The 22,695-nt window shown below is 42.3% G+C and overlaps 1 protein-coding gene across 2 annotated transcripts in view; it reads right to left on the bottom strand.

Moving 5' to 3' along the window:
- Positions 1 to 295: 295 nt before the first annotated feature.
- LOC116939133 (transmembrane protein 132E-like) overlaps positions 296 to 22,695 on the bottom strand; it is a 62,259-nt gene continuing 39,859 nt past the window's right edge. For both annotated transcript variants that reach the window (XM_032947156.2, XM_032947158.2), the window contains 4 exons: positions 17,259 to 17,455; positions 11,163 to 11,415; positions 8,734 to 8,925; positions 296 to 6,875 (listed from right to left, as the gene is read on the bottom strand). In XM_032947156.2, the coding sequence (XP_032803047.1) occupies positions 5,856 to 6,875; positions 8,734 to 8,925; positions 11,163 to 11,415; positions 17,259 to 17,455 (1,662 nt within the window). In that variant the 3' untranslated portion in view covers positions 296 to 5,855. The remainder of the gene's footprint in view (positions 6,876 to 8,733; positions 8,926 to 11,162; positions 11,416 to 17,258; positions 17,456 to 22,695) is intronic.

Below are 22,695 nucleotides of genomic sequence, written 5' to 3'. Positions count from 1 at the left end.
AATATAATCAATGAACTCAATATACTCTCCAATCAGCTGAGCTACTAACATTACAATTCTATGTCGAAAAAAGTGGCGGTTTCTTTTTTATTTTTTCTCAACGTTAGCACCACGGAAAGCGACGAGCTTTGTTCAGACGGACGAGTCCATCTATGCTCGGAACGGAGGAGGGGGGAGAGAGAGAGAAACAGCCACGATGCGCTGCTCTGTCCTGTGTTGCGTTACAACTTACCGAAAGAACCAAGAAGATGAATCCCTGCAGTCACAAAAGCTTTAAATCGAAATTCATATATCATTTAGGCAACCAAACTTTTTATTTAATAACAATGCGGTGAAGTTCATTTTCTCTCTCTCTCTGCAGCAATACAAAAATAGTTCTTACATTTTTTATTTGAATATGATTAAAAAGTTTTTTACAAAATCTAATGCAACAAAGAACCTTAGAGTCACACTTTATTGTTGACGATAACATACGTAAGCCAGAGTTTTTATTTTAGCAGCTTTCAATTTTTTTTGTAAAAAAACAAAAGGCTCAAGCTGCCATATTAACTTAATAGGACCACAGAAATGAGAAGGGAACAAACTGAACTGGCACAATTTGCAATAACGTACCAATGCGCGGGACAGCATGGAACTTTTAATATACAAATATTACTGTTACACGTTATACATAAGTAGACGACGTTCAAAACTTTCCTTTTGTATTATATCCGCTAAATATTTTTTGAAGGACGCAGCAAATTACACATTGGTAAGAGGAAAAGATGTGTTTCCAATTGGGACCAAATGTGTGGACAATGATAATATAATCGCATTGGCAGAGAAGATTAATCTGGATTTCACACGAGAACAAATGACCTGAGCATTTTTTGACCAAAATACTATGGAATTAAATATAAATTGATGTCTACTGATTAAGCTAGCAAGCAATGAAAGCTTAATATGGGAGCTATGAGCTGTACATTTTAGGCTCCACTTCTATTTGGGCAGAAGACAACTGTTCAGAAAGAAGAGAGCTTTTAACTATGACATGTGGATCAGAAACAAGGACATTGACTTAGAGAATACAACAGTTAAAAATTTTTCGCAAAGAAGCGCGGAGAGATGCATGCTCGGAATCACATTGAGAGACAGAAAGAGGAACACGTGGGTATCATATATATGTATGAAGTATGTACAGTGAGGGAAAAAAGTATTTGATCCCCTGCTGATTTTGTGCATTTGCCCACTAACAAAGAAATGATCAGTCTATAATTTTAATGGTAGGTTTATTTGAACAGTGAGAGACAGAATAACAACAACAAAAATCCGGAAAAGCGCATGTCAAAAATGTAATAAATTGATTTGCATTTTAATGAGGGAAATAATAATTTGACCCCGTCTCAATCAGAAAGATTTCTGGCTCCCAGGTGTCTTTTATACAGGTAACGAGCTGAGATTAGGAGCACACTCTTAAAGGGAGTGCTCCTAATCTCAGCTTGTTACCTGTATAAAAGACACCTGTCCACAGAAGCAATCAATCAATCAGATTCCAAACTCTCCACCATGGCCAAGACCAAATATCTCTGCAAGGATGTCAGAGACAAGATTGTAGACTTACACTAGGCTGGAATGGGCTACAAGACTATTGCCAAGCAGCTTAGAGAGAAGGTGACAACAGTTGGTGCGATTATTCGCAAATGGAAGAAACAGAAAAGAACTGTCAATCTCCCTCGGCCTGGGGCTCCATGCAAGATCTCAGAAAAAGCTGTCCGCGTGCCGAGTTGCAGCTATTCACGATGCTATTGCCTGTTACAAGTTGATTTATGAAGAGAAGAAGCGAGCACTGTGCAGATATCTCTTGGTGAGTTTTTTTAAGAGAATAGAGGAAAGACGAGCACCAAAGGGAATGAGCATCTACATCGAACAGAACGTGAAGAACCAGTGGCATCTACATCTGCAGAACACGAAGAACCAGAAGCATCTACATCTGCAGGACATGAAGAACCATTGGCATCTACATTTGCAAAATATGTACAACAAGTAGCATCTACATCTGCAGAACATGAAGAACCAGTAGCATCTACATCTGCAGGACATGAAGAACCAGTGGCATCTACATCTGTAGAACATGAAGAACCAGTGGGATCTACATCTGCAGAACGTGAAGAACCAGTGTCATCTACATCTGCAGAACACGGAGAACCAGTAGCATCTCCATTTGCAGAACGTGAAGAACCAGTGGCATCTACATCTGCAGAACGTGAAAAACCAGTGGCATCTATATCTGCAGAACATGAATACCCAGTGGCATCTACATCTGCAGAAAGTGAAGAACCAGTCGCATCTACATCTGCAGAACGTGAAGAACCAGTGACATCTACATTTGCAGAACACGAAGAACCAGTAGCATCTACATCTGCAGAACGTGAAGAACCAGTGGCATCTACATCTGCAGAACGTGAAGAACCAGTGGCATCTACATCTGAAGAACGTGAAGAACCAGTGACATCTACATCTGCAGAACGTTAAGAACCAATGGCATCTACATCTGCAGAACGTGAAGAACCAGTGGTATCTAAATCTGCAGAACGTGAACCAGTGGCATCTACATCTGCAGAACGCGAAGAACCAGTGACATCTGCAGAACGTGAAGAACCAGTGGCATCTACATCTGCAGAACATTAAGAACCAGTGGCATCTACATCTGCAGAACATGACGATCCAGTGGCATCTACATCTGCAGAACGTGAAGAACCAGTGTCGTCTACATCTGCAGAACGTTAAGAACCAGTGCCATCTACATCTGCAGAACATTAAGAACCAGTGGCATCTACATCTGCAGAACGTGAAGAACCAGTGTCGTCTACATCTGCAGAACGTTATGAACCAGTGGCATCTACATCTGCAGAACGTGAAGAACCAGTGGCATCTACATCTGCGGAACGTGAAGAACCAGTGGCATCTACATCTGCAGAACGTGAAGAACCAGTGGCATCTACATCTGCAGAACGTGAAGAACCAGTGGCATTTACATCTGCAGAACGTGAAGAACCAGTGACATCTACGTTTGCAGAACGTGAAGAACCAGTGGCATCTACATCTGCAGAACGTGAAGAACCAGTGGCATCTACATCTGCAGAACGTGTAGAACCAGTGACATCCAAATCTGCAGAACGTGAAGAACCAGTGACAGCTACATCTGCAGAACATTAAGAACCAGTGGCATCTACATCTGCAGAACATGATGAACCAGTGGAATCTACATCTGCAGAACGTGAAGAACTAGTGTTATCTACATCTGAAGAATGTAAAGAACCAGTGGCATCTACATCTGCAGAACATGACGAACCAGTGGTATCTACATCTGCAGAACGTGAAGAACCAGTGGCATCTACATCTGCAGAACATTAAGAAACAGTGGCATCTACATCTGCAGAACATGACGAACCAGTGGCATCTACATCTGCATAACGTGAAGAACCAATGCCATCTACATCTGCAGAACGTTAAGAACCAGTGGCATCTACATCTGCAGAACACGAAGAACCAGTAACATCTACATCTGCAGAACACGAAGAACCAGTGGCATCTACATCTGCAGAACGTGAAGAACCAGTGGCATCTACATCTGCAGAACATGAATAACCAGTGGCATCTACATCTGCAGAACGTGAAGAACCAGTGGCATCTACATCTGTAGAACGTGAAGAACCAGTGGCATCTACACCTGCAGAACGTGACGAACCAGTGGCATCTACATCTGCAGAGCATCAAGAGCCAGTGGCATCTACATCTACAGAAGATGATACAACTTTAAAACTCATTCCCCGTGTTTAGTGTACATGCCGTACAACATTTTTGGAATCGACAGGAGGAAAGTTGGACTTACAAACAAATCGACTCATGAACAGACATCTGGAACCTAACTCGTTCGTAAGCAGAGGAGTCCCTGTACTCATCACAGTTGCCAGTGAGAGGTTTGTGATGGTTTAGGAGAGGCCCTTACGCCCAGTAGTGGATTGATCATGGCCGTTCTTGGCGAGTTGTTTGTGTTGGCGATTATAGTTGGTAAAACCAATTAATATTGCGCTGCCCCTTGATGCAAAATATTTTATATGCAGGCGTTTAATTGCACAAGTTTACACTCACCTTATTTTTGCTTAATTATCTTTGATAGAAGAACACATTTACCCAAGGATATCTGTTCTCTGGAAATGAAGTCAATCTTTTGGAAACTAAAGACAGATGTGGGAGTAAACTGTGTTCTGAATACATTTAAAAAGCAGTTTCGCGAATTACCATGCAATTTTGATGTTCTCCTAAAGGTGCCATGTTGTACATCATGTACAACAAGTTTGCAACTTGAAACAGTAAAGTGTGGGTGTATAACTCGGGCAAATAATTAACGCAGATGAGAATCAAGTTCTTAAAAAAGAGGTGAATATGTGCAGGATGAAGATCTTGATAAAAGCTGAACCTGAAAATGAAATGCCACATACCAAGAAGACTTTAAATTAGCACATTGCCAGCTATTACAAACGTATCAGAAGCACGGAACACCGAAAAATAACATTAAACAAATTCTCAAGAAGTGACATAAAGAAGAATCGAGATATCCATGCTACGAATTACACCGAGAGAGAGAGAGAAAGAGGGACACATCGATCAGTGAACAAAATCAAATTCAGAGACAACATAATGACTGCTCTGGACAGTTATTCGAGATTAAGGAGCAAGACGCGTGACAAGAAGGGACGATGAGGGCCGATGGATGACGCTGGTGACAGAAGGACAGCCAAATAGCGAGGGAATGCACCCAGGGGAGAGAACCACCATGGAGATGGGAGCGAGATGGATTGTTGGGCATCGTAGAACCGCGAGGGGAAAGCAAAAGTATGAGGGGGGGGGGCTTCCTTCAGCAGTGGATAGAAAATGGCTGCTTATGATGGTGATTTACGAATGCGGTGCTGACTGGATGTCGGTACCATTAAATTGCCTTGCTCTCCTGGTTCCTTCCGTAATTGCAACGGCTACATCACGTTTGAGGTACACTGTAATCTTCGTTATTACCTGCTCACAGCACTCGCTCCTTCTACGCCCTCGCGTTCTCTGGTGGCCCTGCCCAAGGCTCCTTAGAAACATTTACAGTTAAACACCCTATTTAAGTTTTCAATCTCATCTATTCCCTCGACAACGTGGTAGAAAATAAAATTGTATACTCAGTCTACGAGGGGATTCATTAACAGCCCCTCCCAATCCCTTTGATAGACAAATACCAATTAAAGAGAGAGCCATAAATCATTCCATTAAGCGAACTGGCCGCACTGAATGCGAATGCTCTGGGAGCCGTGAAGGAAGGTTGATTTAGATGATTAAAGTTATGTTAATGTGTTGTTTAAAAACATCACCTTAAACAGTCTCGGATGGTATGTCCACACCTATTAATGGCAACGATGCGTCGGTGTAAAGGAATGTAACAGGCAACCATTTATTTCAGTATGCTAAAGTAAAATCAACATCAGTGAAAACAGCATTTACTTTAAAAAATGGATCATTAAAGCTTAAATTCGTGCAAATAACGATGTACATTACACACCTTTATGGATAAATGTGCATGTTTAACTGTGTGCCGAGATTTGTACGTAGTTATCCTTGATATCATTTGTAGAGATTAGAGAAGATTATCACAAATGACAATGTTACTTTTGCAAATTGTAATCTTATACACATACTACAACAGCTGGCCAATGTTGCCCATTATTTTACTATTTTACAAGCCGATTATGATACATCACCAAAATATCCAAAGTTCTCTCATGCCACGTCATGTATATTTTTTTCGGTTGTATCCTATATATATATTTTTGTTACTATCAACAAACGTCACGGGAATATGATAATGCGATCTCATCTCTGGCAGAACGAGAAGGGCTAGCAGCCGCCTGTGCCTTACTGCTGTTGCTCGTCACCCAGATTGTTGTAAATATGGAATTCTTCCGAAGAGGAGATGTACGAGGAATCCCGCTCCTGCATTCCCCCTGCGTCACGTACGCCTCAGTAGACACCTTCTCGCTGGCCTGGAGGTACACCTGTGGACCTCCCACGTATTTATGCTTCTGCTTGGCGAGCTGTGAGTTAGTGTCCTTGTTTAGAGTACTGACGGCCGATTCCTGACTGTCCCTGAGGCAGATCCATTCGTGGCTGTGAGCGACCTCTTGACTCCCCAGGTGGACACGCCTGCGCCTGTACTTCACCGCGTATATTAAGCAGTTGATCAGAAACATCAGGATGGCGATGCAGAATACTGTCAGCAAGGTGTACATTCCAATCTGGATATCGGAGAGACCTCTCGGCTTTCTCTCAGATGAGCCACTGCTGCCGTGTTGTGCCGGGCCGATAGCACCTCCATCACTGACGCTCTCCTTCCCTCCATGTCCCTTGGGACCTACCGTGTGTCGCGAGCTGTTCCTGGCCGCTTTCACAATCTCCGTTTGAGTCTTCGCTCCAATCGCTGTAGAGGATGTGCTGATTTGGCTGACGTTCTTAACGTATTGATTTTTGCCGGCGTCTGGAGTTTTACTCGCACCTCCTTCCTCCCCCTCTTCTCTCTTTTGACCAAATTTCACAAGGACTTCGACGGACGTTGAGAACATAGCGGGTTCAGCATCGTCATCCCAACAGGGCTGTGGATTTTGCAGCACCACTTGAATCAGTTTTTCATTTCCATCCCATTTGGCTTGGAAAATTGGTTCCCAAGACAGATTTTCCGCATTGATAGATGCTGCTCGTCTGTCCACGTTGTTGATGGTAAGATTATAGTCCTTTGTGCTGAAGAGGCTCAGTGGCACCATTGTGTTGTCTTCAAATTCTACCCAGATGAGCAGAGATGCTTTCTACAAGAAAACGGAATAATTTTGTGTTTTTACGAGTGGGGAAAGCACCAATTTTTCAGAAATCCAAAGCACATATTATACTTGTATAAGGCAAGTATAAATGTTAAAAACTCAATTACCAGTTTCAAAAACATAATAAATAACTTTGCACATCATTCGCGAATAATGGCCCTGCATGCCTGGCCTTTATTTTGTTAGTCCATAACTAAAATTAATTAGTTTTGTGTATGCATATTATACGGTATACAATAGTAAATAACACAATTATTTATAAGATTTTGTCAGTCCACTGCTGAATAAAGGCCTTCCCACGCTGCATCAGTCATGGAGGCTGTTTAATCATACTTCACCGTGCTGGTCAGTGCACGTTGGTGAATAGGGTGGAGGGAAGGCCGGGATTAGTTCTGATATGGAATGGCGCTGATTTCAGCAGCGAATTGCACCAGTGTGGTAACTACTGTGCTACTGCTCTCCTAGATGACAAACATGAAGCTCAAATTGCCACCACCTTTGGCTCGTGCACCAGAATTCGCGCACTCGTTACGTTGAACTTGTCCATCAATTGTCGGCGAGCCATGCCTATTGTGGCAGCCTCTTGGGTGCTGGCTGTGCTGAACCATCAATGTGCCAATATTCACACAGTGCATCAATGGTCATTAATACTACGCGACTAGAAAAAATACAGGGTCCACACGAACATCACCACGAATACTAATGGTAACGTCTTCTTTGGTTATTTCGGTAAAGTCACGTAGAAGGGAAACAATAAAATAATAAAAAATATAAAACAATAAAATTCTCACGACGTTTCGACTGCAACACAAGCAATCATCATCAGGTGTGAAAACTTCGACGTGGCTTTACCGAAAGAACCAAGAATATTAATCCCTGCAGTCACGAAAGCTTTAAATCAACAGTTGATTATATCTGTCGAGATATATCTTCAACAATAAACATAACAACCATGCTTTGCCTGTCTGGAAGGCACCGCCATCATTACACATGTTCTGCAGACTCGCTTTAAAAGAGCCAAGATTGTGATATAATTTTTTCAAGACAGCAGGACAACTTTATAGCTACTGTACGTATGTCAGTTTACAAATAACATGTACATACATTCCTTGTAGTAAAGTTAGAAGAAAAATCGTGGTGCACGATTAGTGTTTGTTTTTGGAAGAATACAATTTGCGGTATGCAGGCAGATGGGGAAGCTTTTAGGGTGAAAGAATTTGCCAAGAGAGCAAATTGACTTTTTGGCAACCCCTTGATCAACGTGGTCAATTTCCTCGACGTTAAGTCCCTAATAGCGACGCTGGCTTTACACGGCGGTTCCGTTCAGGTCAGATAATCTTTTACGAGAATCGTCGTGACCCCGTGTTGTAGATGGATAGACGGACATACAGACAGAGAGACAGACAGACGGAGAAATCCAATGAATTCCCACACCTCCGATTAGCATGGTTGGTTCCGTACGTTGCGAAAGAAGTTCAACACACATGCATAGAATACCTTCCCACCTTTGTTGGAAAGCATTCAAAAGGGGAAGTAATGTGGGCTGCACGCACGGCCCGCGTACCTGGGGGTAGCCTTAACCTTCGCACGGTTGGCTACGTACGGTGCGAAAGAAGTTCAACACACACACACACACGTACAATCCCTTTCCACCTTAGTTAATAAAAAAAAACGGTAGGATAAGGAAAGCTTCCTTTGAGCTAGCGTGGAAGAGTAGGACATAATATCCCGCGTAGGGACACTCGAGGGCTTCCTCGAGCAGAGGTGCTTTCGTCAGCAATGCTGTGAGCAAGCAATCACAGGGCCCCCTCGCTTCCTTTGGGCCCGGACACCCAAAGCCAATCACCTGCTTGAGCGAGTGCAGGCCGTGCTGCGCGGTGGTGCTGGCGACGACGACGCCCGGCTCGCTGCTGCTGGCTCGCAGCGACAGGGAGAGGCCCGAGAGCAGCGTCACGTGCAGCCCGCTCACGGAGACCTTCTCCTCGCTCACCGTCACCGCGCGCTCCCCCAGCACGCCGCCGGACACAGGTGACAGAACCTGGCACAACAGAAAACACGAATTGGAAGGTGGGAGGGGGAGGGGGAATCAATCGGTAATAATAATAATAAATCTGCGGAATGCGATTTTGCGCGGTTTGTAATGCAGAGCTCTCCGATGTGTTTTCGGGTTGTACAGCATGTTGTTGTTGTTTGGCATTATGCCTGATTGTTTTTTTCTCCATGTGCCAGGAGCTTTAGTTTCTGAATAATCAGTCAAGCAGAACGTGGAAACGAAATCTCGGACATCATGCCGAACAACACCGCCAACCCACCCTGGCCCCCTTTCTTTAGCAGCTTCGTCAATGCCTCCATCTCATCTGGTATCATTAATTTAGCTCTCGACACAGCTGCCCTCCCTCACATCCTGAACAAACCCACGCAAGACACCACCCCAACCCCCAACACCCAAGGAACCATCCGTCCCATCGCAAAAACCTCCCTTTCCTCGGTAGCAGCCTCGAGAGGGTTACGGTCTCCCATCCCTCCAAACTCAGCCATGCAAAGAGGGATTCCCTTGTTACAATTCAAGTCCACACTCGAGGCCTTTCTAGTTCCCTTTGCCGATGACTGCTTCTTTCTATTAATTATGTACAGCTCTCTTCAAATGCAGGTTAATTTAGACAGCACATTAGCAAATGCACGTTCTATTGCATGATCACGTTAAGCTGGTAGTGACGTCAACTAATTGAACAGATTTTGCAAAGAAAACGTGGTTATTGCATAAGCTTAGGTCATTACAGCAACTAATGAATCACTCCCGGCAAAGCAAATGTAAAAAAAAAATCAATTTGCAATCTATACATTTTCTCCAGGCAAACAACCTGCATCTATTCTATTCATGTTCGCAAAGCTTGCAGAGCCATTGTCGTGTAAACACGTTGGTATATGCAGTAAGATTGATGTTTTTAATTTCCGTTTAAACTTTACATTGCACGCACAATATATACATGATGCAAACCTGCAGCACACTGCCTGCCTCAAAAGTCAAAGTTCCCTCTTCTTCTATGTATTTTCTCAGAACTCAGATGCAACTCTTTGCTGTCGTGGTTTAAAAGGTCAGCGCACCACACTTGCGATTCATAGGTCGCCATGGTTGATCTCCCGGCACAGCAGTTGCAGCAGTGGCCTTTTTTTATTTCTGAACTCCCATGGAACAAAAGGGGTTGCTGCCTTCTGGTTTAAGTGTAGGAACAGTTTTCTGACTAAATGTCAAGGTGCATGTCAGTCTAAGGAAATTGATGGTGATGCAAAAGGCACCTCGGGGTTAATTCCTAAGTATGGGTCTCCATGAACACTTTCACTCTCATCTAAAACAGGCTCTGAGAGGCTCTACTGTCTGGCATTTAGTTTAATATTCCCACACGTTACTTGGCATGGTGCTTGATTGGAGAATAAAGAGAGCTGCCAGATACATATAAGTGCACCGTGTTGTCATCGCACAGGCATCATGTTGTTTATAGCCATTGCAGTTGGCCTCAAAATCTCGACTGTTGTGGGAATGGAGCCATTTGTGTAACAAAAATACATTATCCATCCAATATAATCTATTCCACATAGGACGGTGATAAAACAAAAATTAAATGTGATTTACTTTTCAATACCAGTTTTTTTGCTTCTTTAACGGAGGAAGGATGATCTTATTTTGCAATGTTCACCTGCATCTGCAGTTAATGTGATTGGTTATGAAGCTTGAACGTTAACATACATAATAGTATTTGCTAGTTTTATATATAGACAATGACATTTAGATGATCAAAAAACAAAACTACAGTATAATTTAGATGAGTAATGATTTACCTCCCAGCAATTGAATCAGTAGTCACAATCCAATAAATTGATGATTTTTTGTGGTTCGCTCTTTTTCATTTCATTTGTGATTTACTTGCCTCATGCCAATGCTAGTGGAGGGGCCTCCAAGAGAGGAAGCTCTGGAGGGCCTCTCGAGAGGGTATTTGGCCTACTCTTCCACGCTGGCTGAACATTTAGGAAGAGGCGGGAGTATCCACATTTGACTCCAACAACCGCGACCTCCTGATCGACTGACTGTGGTGTGCCCATTTACACCTCCGGGTGGACCGGGACGGAGGAGATTTCAGAAACTTGCATGAATATTTCAACGGCCGCTCCGGCAAATAAAACAGGCGACCTCTGCATTATAAGTCCAGTGTGCTAACCGTTACACCACGGCTGCGTCCAGGTAAAAAATTAAATACCCGCAACGTCAAATGCGCTCACCTGAATAATGGTTGAGCCGGGTTCGAGGCCCTTCAGCACCGTGCCTTCGCGCAGCTCGGCCACTCGTCCGTCGAGCACCCACAGGTTGTTACGCACCAAGTGGGTTACGTCGGCCAGCCAATCGGCTCCAGGCAACGTGGACACATGATCCGTGCCATCGGCACTCTCTGTGTAGAACCGCGTCAACACCCGCACAGAGGCGTGCTGGCGCTGTTGGGTGCACGACTGTCCTTGAGTGCCACCCTTTAAACGTCTGTTGAAAGAAAATATCACTGACACCTCTTTTCAAGCGGGATTGCTTGGACTCATTACATCCCGCGGAGGAGTCCCGCGGTTCGGCTCTTAAGTACGACTGAACGTTCACAAGTCGGATGGTTTCAAAAATGAGAACATTCTGTGGAGGTTCCTTCTTAAGTGCTGGTGTTCGTAAGTCAAACGTTCGTATCTCGGGCACTGGCTGTATGTGATGTGTCCAGATAAATATAACAGGACATAAATATCGTGATTTTTACATCTATGTAATGTGTGACAAGCATTGAGTATACGCAGATACGTGCTGAGAAAGCATTCTTCTTCTTTGTGATGACAATGTTTTTTAATGCTCCCCAAAATGTGAGAAGCATTAGTTGCACTGCGTTATATTTATATTGTAATATAATTACATTTAAAGATGCAAGTTTTAATTGCATGTTTGGGGTAGTTTAATCATATTTTCTATGTTTACAATTATAGCCAAATGTTAACATAGGACATACGAATTATGCAGTAGATATTGAAATTAAATAACCAAATTAACTTTGACCAAAGGGTATTATCCTGAAGGGCTTATTCTGAGCCTAATTTAGTTTTTCGTCTGTTCATTCGTTTACCTTGTTATTTATAAACCATTTTACATACTTTTACTTAACGGTACTACTAATACTCTTTGGGTCTTTCGGTAAAGTGACGTAGATAGAAAAAAAATAAAAACAATCACGACGTTTCGGTCACAACACAAGCAATCGTCTTCAGGTGATAAAATACAGCAGGCGGACTGCTGAGGCAGGAAGAAATAAAGTGAGAGAGCTACTACAGCCAAAGGTTATAAAGGTTTGAGATGGGTACAACCCAAGGGTAAGTGGGCGGGGCTAGAGATGGAATTTGCAAGTGAATGTAAGATCGCATATTTCTTCCTGCCTCAGCAGTCTGCCTGCTGTGTTTTTTAACGTGTAGGCTTTCACGACCAATATCCAAAATAGAGGTTTGTGGGTTAGATCGCGTGAATACAAATGTGTCGTTAAAACCACCACCACTTTACACCGCCAATTCGTAAGGTTTGTCACTTCACCAAAACATGCCAATTAGCTACTAGTTCAGCACATCGGTTGTGTCGGAGAGTAAATCCACAATATGTACAATTCGAGTGCGACGTTTCACCGGTATATTACAACCAGCCTCATCAGGCGATAGCCAGAAATGTGGAGAAATCCTCCTCCTTCTTCTTTGGTTCTTTCGGTAAAGTCACGTAGAATGAGAATAAAATAATAAATTGATAAAATAAAATAACACAATAATATTCTCACGACGTTTCGGCCACAACACAAGCGGCCTTCATCAGGTGAAGGGAGCGAGACTGTCTGGTAGGACAGCGCTGGAGTGAGAGAGTCACGTTCAGATCACGGCTTTTAAGCTGTGTGAGAGGAACAAAGAGCCTTGACGAAGGAATTAGCATAAAATTTAGCATTGAAAAGGCTGAATGATTAGCTTGCGACTGGTCACAGAAATAGCTATGTTAAAAGTTAAAGCATACACATCCGCAGAGGCACCCATTGTTAAAAGGAATTAGCATAGAATTTAGCATTGAAATAGCTAAATTAAGGCATTCGCTTGTAACTGCTACAGAAATAGTTACGTTGAAGTCAGAGCATACACATTCACCGAGGCACTTAGTACAAATCAAAACAGGAGAATTTAGCATTGAAATAACTAGGCGAATTTAGCATTGAAATAACTGGGTGATTTGCTAGTGACTGGTCACAGAAATGACTACACATCTGAGCTATTCACAGTACTATATAGTGAACCAATAAAAACTAAAATATAAATTACCTTCATGTTATCAATAAACTCTATATTCTCCAATCAGCTAAGCTACCAACCATAAGTCGTTATATATCACAATGCTATATGGCGAAAAAATGGGTGGATTCTTACCCTCAAATTTCCGTACCACGGATAGCTACGGGCCCCGTTCAGACGGACGAGTTCGGCCATGGTCGGAACAGAGGAGGGGGAGAGAGACAGCTGCGAAGCCCTAGTATACTCCATGTTGTAAACCATACCATTAACCGTGGTGTGAGAGGTATTAAGAGGCAATGCTGGCGAAAGAGCTGCGGTCTGAAGGTCATCGTAAAATTACAATTAATTAAGAACAGAAATGATTTAACACATCTTTCCAGTGGTTACTAAGCCTGAATCCATCTTCTCGGTTAAAATTGTCTCTGTGCTTGTATATGTGAATGGCCTCATGAACGAATCTCTCATGATAGCCAGTTGGTTTGCAAAGAACCTCCGTCTTGGAGAAGTCAATGTCATGTGAGCCCACTGAATTGTAACAGTGATCTGCCACGGCAGAGGAGTTCGTCTTACCGTGTTTCAAGTCTGCTTTATGTTCGCGGATGCGGTCCGAGATATGTCTTTTGGTTTCTCCAATGCAGCTACTACCACAGAGGCACTTTAGTTTGTAAACGCCCGGGTACTGTATGTCTGGAAGAGCATCTTTTACAGATGGAACTAAATCACGGATTTTGTGTACTGTGTTGAATCGGACCTGGATCTTGTGTTTATTCAGGATTTTGGAGATCTTTTTAGTGACCCCTGCAATGTAGGGTAAGGTGATGGTTTTGAGTGGCTCCACAAGAGGATCCTTCTTCATGACTGGAGTGATGGCTTTGCGGATTGTGTAGTCGGAGTAGCCATTAGCCCTGAGAGCCTGGTGTACGTGCTTGAGTTCACTGGTAATGTGTTCCTGGTCGGAAATGCATTGGGCTCTATGGTATAGAGTCTTGATGAGGCAGTTCTTCTGGGATGGATGGTGGTGGGAATCCGGTTTCAAGTAAGCATCTGTGTGGGTAGCTTTCCTGTAGACAGAGTGGCTCATTGAACCATCATGTCTCCTTTTAATTAAGACATCCAGAAAGGGTAGTTTGCCATCTTTTTCGACCTCCATGGTAAATCTGATGGCTGGGTGTATGGAATTGATGTGGTCGCGGAATTGGTCTAGAGCAGGCTGGCCATGTGGCCAGATGACAAAGGTGTCATCAACGTACCTCTTCCATAAGGTCGGGCGTAGAGTGGCAGTCTGGATGGCGTCAGTTTCAAATTTTTCCATGAATACGTTGGCTACAACCGGAGATAGGGGGGAGCCCATTGGGGTGCCCTCAGTTTGTTTGTAGAAAGTTCCATTCCAGGTGAAGTATGTGTTGGTTAAGCAATGTCTCACCAGGGGGGGTACATCAGTATGCAGTCCTTGATGAACCAGGTCTTCAATGATAGCGATGGTGTCAGGTACCGGGACTTTGGTGAACAAGGACACCACATCAAAACTGACAAGCAGGTCGTTTGGGGACAGGGAAATGTCTTTGATTGTCGATACCAGGTGAGTAGAATTTAGTACCGCAGAGGTGGTTTTTCCAGTGAAAGGTCGCAGTATATCAGCCAGAAAACGTGCCAGTTTGTAGGTGGGGGAGCTGATAGTAGAGACGATGGGACGAAGGGGTGTATCTTCTTTGTGTATCTTTGGAAGGCCATATAATCTTGGTGGTCTGGCAGCAGAGGGTTTCAACAAGAACTGTTTGTTCTCATCAATTAATGCTGTTGAATCAGAGATAATTTTGTTCGTTTTGGTGACCAGGCTGTTGGTGGGATCTCTTTTTATTTTTGTATAGCTGCCATCGTTGAGTAGTTCTTGAATTTTGTTGTTATATTCTGACATTGACTTCTCCAAGACGGAGGTTCTTTGCAAACCAACTGGCTACCATGAGAGATTCGTTCATGAGGCCATTCACATATACAAGCACAGAGACAATTTCAACCGAGAAGATGGATTCAGGCTTAGTAACCACTGGAAAGATGTGTTAAATCATTTCTGTTCTTAATTAATTGTAATTTTACGATGACCTTCAGACCGCAGCTCTTTCGCCAGCATTGCCTCTTAATACCTCTCACACCACGGTTAATGGTATGGTTTACAACATGGAGTATACTAGGGTTTCGCAGCTGTCTCTCTCCCCCTCCTCTGTTCCGACCATGGACGAACTCGTCCGTCTGAACGGGGCCCGTAGCTATCCGTGGTACGGAAATTTGAGGGTAAGAATCCACCCATTTTTTCGCCATATAGCATTGTGATATATAACGACTTATGGTTGGTAGCTTAGCTGATTGGAGAATATAGAGTTTATTGATAACATGAAGGTAATTTATATTTTAGTTTTTATTGGTTCACTATATAGTACTGTGAATAGCTCAGATGTGTAGTCATTTCTGTGACCAGTCACTAGCAAATCACCCAGTTATTTTAATGCTAAATTCGCCTAGTTATTTCAATGCTAAATTCTCCTGTTTTGATTTGTACTAAGTGCCTCGGTGAATGTGTATGCTCTGACTTCAACGTAACTATTTCTGTAGCAGTTACAAGCGAATGCCTTAATTTAGCTATTTCAATGCTAAATTCTATGCTAATTCCTTTTAACAATGGGTGCCTCTGCGGATGTGTATGCTTTAACTTTTAACATAGCTATTTCTGTGACCAGTCACAAGCTAATCATTCAGCCTTTTCAATGCTAAATTTTATGCTAATTCCTTCGTCAAGGCTCTTTGTTCCTCTCACACAGCTTAAAAGCCGTGATCTGAACGTGGCTCTCTCACTCCAGCGCTGTCCTACCAGACAGTCTCGCTCCCTTCACCTGATGAAGGCCGCTTGTGTTGTGGCCGAAACGTCGTGAGAATATTATTGTGTTATTTTATTTTATCAATTTATTATTTTATTCTCATTCTACGTGACTTTACCGAAAGAACCAAAGAAGATGAATCATTGCAGTCACGAAAGCTTTAAATCGAAATCCTCCTCCTGTTTCGGTCTTACGTAGAGGGGGTATAAATGTGACGTCGTCACTTGTGAGCCAATCAGGTGTGAAGGCCAGAGGGGCGGGGTTAATGTAGTCATATATAAATTGCAATGGATCTATCTATTATAATTGGTTGGGTTATTCACAGTTGAGGCAGGATTGTTGCGAGATCAATACAAACCACGTTAGCTGTACATGTACGCAGACGTGTACGTAGACATGTACGCATGTTTGCCGATCCCCTCCCGGACGAAGGCGCTCCCCACGCGGTGCGGGTCACGCGTGTTATTTAACCGTAACATTACCGCGCTGGTCAGTGTGGGTTGGTGAAAGTGGGGAGAAAAGAAACGTGGGCGCATGAACGCGGGAACATCGCGCGTTGAAACATTGCATTTTTCCACGCACCGCGGTCTTAATACGTGTAACCTCCAGCCAATACGTGTAACCTCCAGCCAATACGTGTAACCTCCAGCCAATACGTGTAACCTCCAGCCAACACGGGTAACCTCCAGCCAATATGTGTAACCTCCAGCCAATACGTGTAACCTCCAGCAAATACGTGTAACCTCCAGCCAACACGGGTAACCTCCAGCCAATACGTGTAACCGCCAGCCAATACGTGTAACCTCCAGCCAATACGTGTAACCTCCAGCCAATACGTGTAACCTCCAGCCAATACGTGTAACCGCCAGCCAATACGTGTAACCTCCAGCCAATACGTGTAACCTCCAGCCAATACGTGTAACCTCCAGGCAATACGTGTAACCTCCAGCCAATACGTGTAACCTCCAGCCAATACGTGTAACCTCCAGCCAGTACGTGTGACCTCCAGCCAAGAATGAACAGAAATAAATGACCCATTCTCGTTGTTCCTCAATTAAGACATGCTTTTTCTTTTCTCTCCATCTAAAAATTCAGTGAGGATATACATTTTAATGCAACGTGCACGTTGGGGGGGGGGGGGGGGCGGGGCGGGGGGAGGGTGCAGTACCTGGACAGAGGTATCTTCCAGCCCCGTATGAGGCTGAGCTCAGTGTCCGAGAGCTGTATTCGCAAAGGGAGCCTGGGCAGCCACACTGCAAGATCGACGGAGGAGCGCAGGTGCTCGTAACTGACTTGGATTCGAGCACGCACTGAGCCTCTGCTCTCGTTTCCCTGCACGTACGCGTACTGGCAGGCTGGGGAAACCTGGACAAAAAAAGGGGAGGAAAGGTACACGCGAATAAACGCTTGCCATCAAACCTCCGAAAAAGTGTGCTTTGTTGTTGACACATTCACCCCATTTGACAGATGGCAGTATGCAATGATGCGATAGCATTACTGCGTACACGAACAAACTAAACAAACTAAAACATTGCAGGCAATTGTATCGACTGATGGGGAGCATAGAGATAGGTGCATGGTACAGTACAACTAATAATTTTGCTGCACTGCCCTCTGTTGACAACGTAGCATAGTGGCAGCTTGCAACGCCTGTGATGCGCATGGTTGGTCACTCATTAAGGCACTATCCGGCTTTCCGAGATTTTCAAAGATTGGGCACATTTACGGCTGATTTGGTCGTAAAAATTCACAGTGAATAGTAATTGATATTTGTGCACATTGTAGTTTATAGTGACAAGATGCATCGGCAGAGTACAATATCAAAGTATAACACGCATCAAATGCACGTATGCCAACGACAAAAGAATATTTGTAGAAAGTGAATGCAATGTTAATGGAAAAAGGAAATACAAATTCAGGCTCAAACATGACACGTATAATTATGTTTTAATCATCTCATTATCTGGTGGAAAGGCAAAAGACAACATTACATTTGTATTTTTAAACTATGTTTGATTATGATGTTAATAGAGTGATGTGTTTTTATGATAACCATGGATACACATGTATGTTGTATGTATGTTCAACTTCTTTTGCACCGTACGTAGCCAACCGTGCTAATCGGAGGTTCAATCGACGTTTAAAAGTGCAATATGCATCTTATCGACCTAACAATATGCCAATACGAAATGTCACCAACACCTGTGTGTGTATGCGCGCGCGCAGTGCGCATCAAAGGTCTACGTGTATCAATACATCACTAACTTCTGGGGCATCCTTTACTCTGAAATATGCATACCTTTCATTTTGACGTTTGTTTCATCTTTGCAGGAGAGTGTGATTGTGTGTACCGTGTGTGAGATATGATTCTCATTGCTTGTCAAGTGTAAGTGCAAGCGAGCGGGAAAAAATGGGTTTCCAGATGCACAGTTAATAATATACACTTAACGTGGCATGTTATATTCTTGGTTCTTTCGGTAAAGTCACGTAGAAGGTAAACAATAAAATAATAAAAATATAAAACAATGAACGTGGCATATTATATTTCAGAGTTAAATCGCGTAAATATAAATGTGTCGTTAAACCCGCCACCACCACCCAACATAGCCAATTAGTAAAGGTTTATCACATAAACAAAACGTCCCAATGTGTTACTCGTTCAGCACACTGGTTGTGTGTTGGAGATTAAACCCACAACATCTACAATTTGAGTATGACGTTTCACCGGTAATTACAACCTGCATCATCGGGCGACAGCCAGAGTTGTGGAGAAGAAATCCTCCTCCTGTTTTGGTCTTAAATAGAGTGAAGACATCCGCTTTATTCGCTTGATGCAGAGTTTCTCCAATTTTCATGTGTGCCGAAAAGTATCTTTCCCATAGAGGTTAGTCAGTTTAACACGTAGGCTGTCGCGACGAATATTATAATATATTTTAGTTTAATTTTGATTTAAAGCTTTCGTGACTGCAGGGATTCATAGAAGGGAAACAATAAAATTATATTATTTTATAATATTATTGTCGAGAGTGCTTCGCGCTTTATCAATAAAAGAATATTATTTTATAATAATAATATTATTTTATAATAATATTATTTTATTGTTTCCATTCTACGTGACTTTACTGAAAGAACCAAGAATATATTTTAGTTTGTTTATTTAAAAAAAAAACGGTAAAAAAAGTTTACCAATCTTCTTTAACCTTTATAGTTCCCTTCACATTTATACTGCACATTAAAAAAAACATCATGGCAATATGTGCTATAATTGGGCTTACGCGTTCCATTCATTTTGGAATCCCTGAGCAACTATAGATAGCTATGTGTAAAGAGTGAAGAATTGCACTAAAAAAACCCATGTTTTTTTAGTACAATTCTTAAGTTTAATTAACAAAGAGATAAAATGTGACTGGAGGTGATGGATTTTCCAAGTGATAAAGCGCGAAGCACTCTCGACAAATTATGCACAAGTCTTTATTGATGAGTGCCTTGCACCAATTTGTGGCTACTTCACCCACGTACAATCCAAACGCTCATTATAATTTCGCGAAGATTTACACTGTATACTACTTGCGTGGCATTTTTTGCAGTTCTGATGCTGTACAACGCTCTGGTGTGTTTTCGGGTTGTACCGCGTGCTGTTGGGAACAATGTCCTACGGTTCGCTCCATCTGCTGGCAGCTTCTTGAGGGAAGTGCTCCAATGTGTTTTCGGGTTGTACCGTGTGTTGTTGGTCGGCGCTGACAAGGCGCGTTGAGTGAAATGTCGGACATTGCTCAACCTTCTGGGATCATATTCTTAGCTCTTTCGGTAAAGTCACGTTGAAGGGAAACAATAAAATAATAAAATATATATAAAACAGTAAAAATTCTCACGACGTTTCGACCATGACACAAACGGTCGTCATCAGGTGTGTCGGTTTGCATTAATTAATTTATTTTTAAACGGTGTATTTATTTATAAAAAAACGTCAGCGCCACGCGCAGCGATTTGGCAGTTTATTTAGAAGGACGAGTCCATCTATGTTCTGAGAAGAGGAGGGGGGAGACGAAAAATGTATGTATGCCGTCTGAAAGCCACCGTAAGCGTGAACAATCAATTAAGACCTGAAATGGTTGATCAAATCCTTCCAATGATTGCTAAGCCAGAATCCATCTTCTCGGTTGAAATTGTCTCTGTGCTTGTATATGTGGATAGCCTCATGATCAATTCGGAAATTCAGTTCACTGAGTTACTCGCAGCACATTGAGCAAGACGTAAGGGACGTCGTGCGAACAACATTCGGTTCCACTCGAAAAACACATTGTATTTAAACTGTAAACACATTTTTGTACGGCGTGTGTGTTGTATATGTGTTTGCTTGAATGCATTTTTTGTACATTTATTTGCTTGTTATGCACACACTATATCTTGGCTGAGCATTGTATACGAGTTAATGAACTGTGATGTCTTGTTTATTATTGGGTAGGAAAGGTTATTACTGGACTAAAATCTATTATTTCTCAACTAAATATTGTCAGAGTAACGAAAAGTATATTCGGTAAACTGCAATTTTGGAAGTCGAAAGCTATAATTTTGACAAGCAGAAATTCAATATGGCAATCTGTAACATTGGCAACGCCACTTACAGCACTTGGCTTTTAAAAACGATTGGGTGTATTTCTAGAGAATTTGGTGGAAATGCCTATGACATGCATTACCACAATCAAACCTTTATTTAAAAAATGCATGAATTGTGTTGTGTTATTGTGCTGTTATACAAGGTAAATTGTCTACACACGCCACTAAAACAATCGGCTGAACATTATACAGAACACGTAATTTTCTCCCAAAGCGTCTACGTGTCTCCGACCAATCTCGAAACAATGGTTAAGTCTGTTTCAAATCTCTCCTGGCACAATTTGTACGAGAGAGTCGGCCTGATATACTTACAACATGGAATGACGCATAAGCCGAGGGTCATTTATGAATCAGTGTGGTATCTGTAAATGGATCACCCTGCACATTGAGATACTCCGACTGTTAGGGACAGTTCACATCTTGGACGCACCGCATTTACATAGTGTAAGTACCATAGACACTCATGATACATTTGCTCTTTGTTAAAGACTAGAGCCTTCATGCTCGAAATGACGAGTTCCTAACAGCTTTTGTTAAACACTGACACATTTATGTAACATTTATCTAACTGAAGCCATTCATGATTAAACTTTGGCAGAGTTCAAAACCTTGAATTGAGAATACTGTCAAATTAATCACAGGAATGTTTTAAGACTCAATACTTTTAAAGAAATTAACGTGAAATGAGCATGCCAGTCAAATAAATTACCACATCATTGTACACGCACATGTGCAACTATTTGAAAAAGCCTTGAGTATATAATAATAATACCATAGTGTATTACGTTACGTTGCATATTACTATGCATTATATGCATTGGATATATAAGGTATTGTCATCAATCATGTTCTATCCACTGCTGGATGAAGGTCCCACATATCCATCACGACTTACCATGGGCCCGCTGGGTCTCTTCCATTCGCTATCAACATTCCAAGCGGTCTGCTGCCCAAACCCACTGACTTTTCTTCACGGTCATTCTGATGGATATTAACGTTTGATTTGCATTTTTGGATACATATTTTCAGAACCCAAAATGATGCTGCCAGGCTCCTCACCTACACTTATAAACGTGACCACACCACTGCAGTGGTCCAATCCCTCGATTTGCCCACCCAAACTAATCCCAGACTCACCCCTGCCTACCACTCTTCTCTTGGATTCTGTGTGCCCAGCAATCTTCGTGACTTGCTGTCACAAAACCCCCGCACACTACTCTTCTGCTGCCCTTAAAGTCTGGAAGTTCCTTCCCCCCAGCCATCGATGCTATCAACTCCCTGCACCTTGTATAAGTCCGGGCTCAAGACATTCTTGTTTTTTTCTACCGATGACTGAATGCCTCTTTTTGTCTATGAAAATAAATATTTACGGTTTCTGTGCAGCATCTTGAAATGCATTTTTAGTGGACGAAATTATATCACTGGTGGAACATATATCATTAAACAAATATATTGAAAAGCATACATGTTTGGCTGTGAGTTAAATCTGTTTTTTTTGTAATATTTAATCAGATTTAACAAATCGATTGATAGCATGGCTATACAGTGCCTCCATGATGGAGGAGGAATACAACATATCAGTGCATACCAGTCACTGGATACAGTTATTTCTAAACAATTGAGGTGTTATTTAATTGGAAATGTCGACGTAACAACATGTGTGGCATATTTCTAAATATTATCATCGGTTTCCTTCATATATGGAGTGATAGAAAAATTCAAAAACAAGCACAGGATCCTATCTTTGTTTTATTGACGCTTTTGAAAATGAAATATTATAAGAATATATATGGCAACGAGCCTTTGACCAAATATCCCTCAATGCACATGATCGTCAGATCTGACCAGTGGATATCAAAAGCTAAGCAGGTTTTTGAGCCTGCTTGTATGAGTGACTACCGTGAACACACACATATCTACTATAATTAATTAATAATCGAGGAAAGCCACACCGAGTCGTATGATAGTTTCATTATCATAGTCGCACA

Source organism: Petromyzon marinus, chromosome 5, assembly GCF_048934315.1.
Source record: "Petromyzon marinus isolate PM22_M1 ecotype Great Lakes invasive population chromosome 5, UKy_Petmar_22M1.pri1.0, whole genome shotgun sequence".
Classification (NCBI taxonomy): Eukaryota; Metazoa; Chordata; class Hyperoartia; order Petromyzontiformes; family Petromyzontidae; genus Petromyzon; species Petromyzon marinus.
This window is presented reverse-complemented; position numbering and strand designations above follow the sequence as displayed.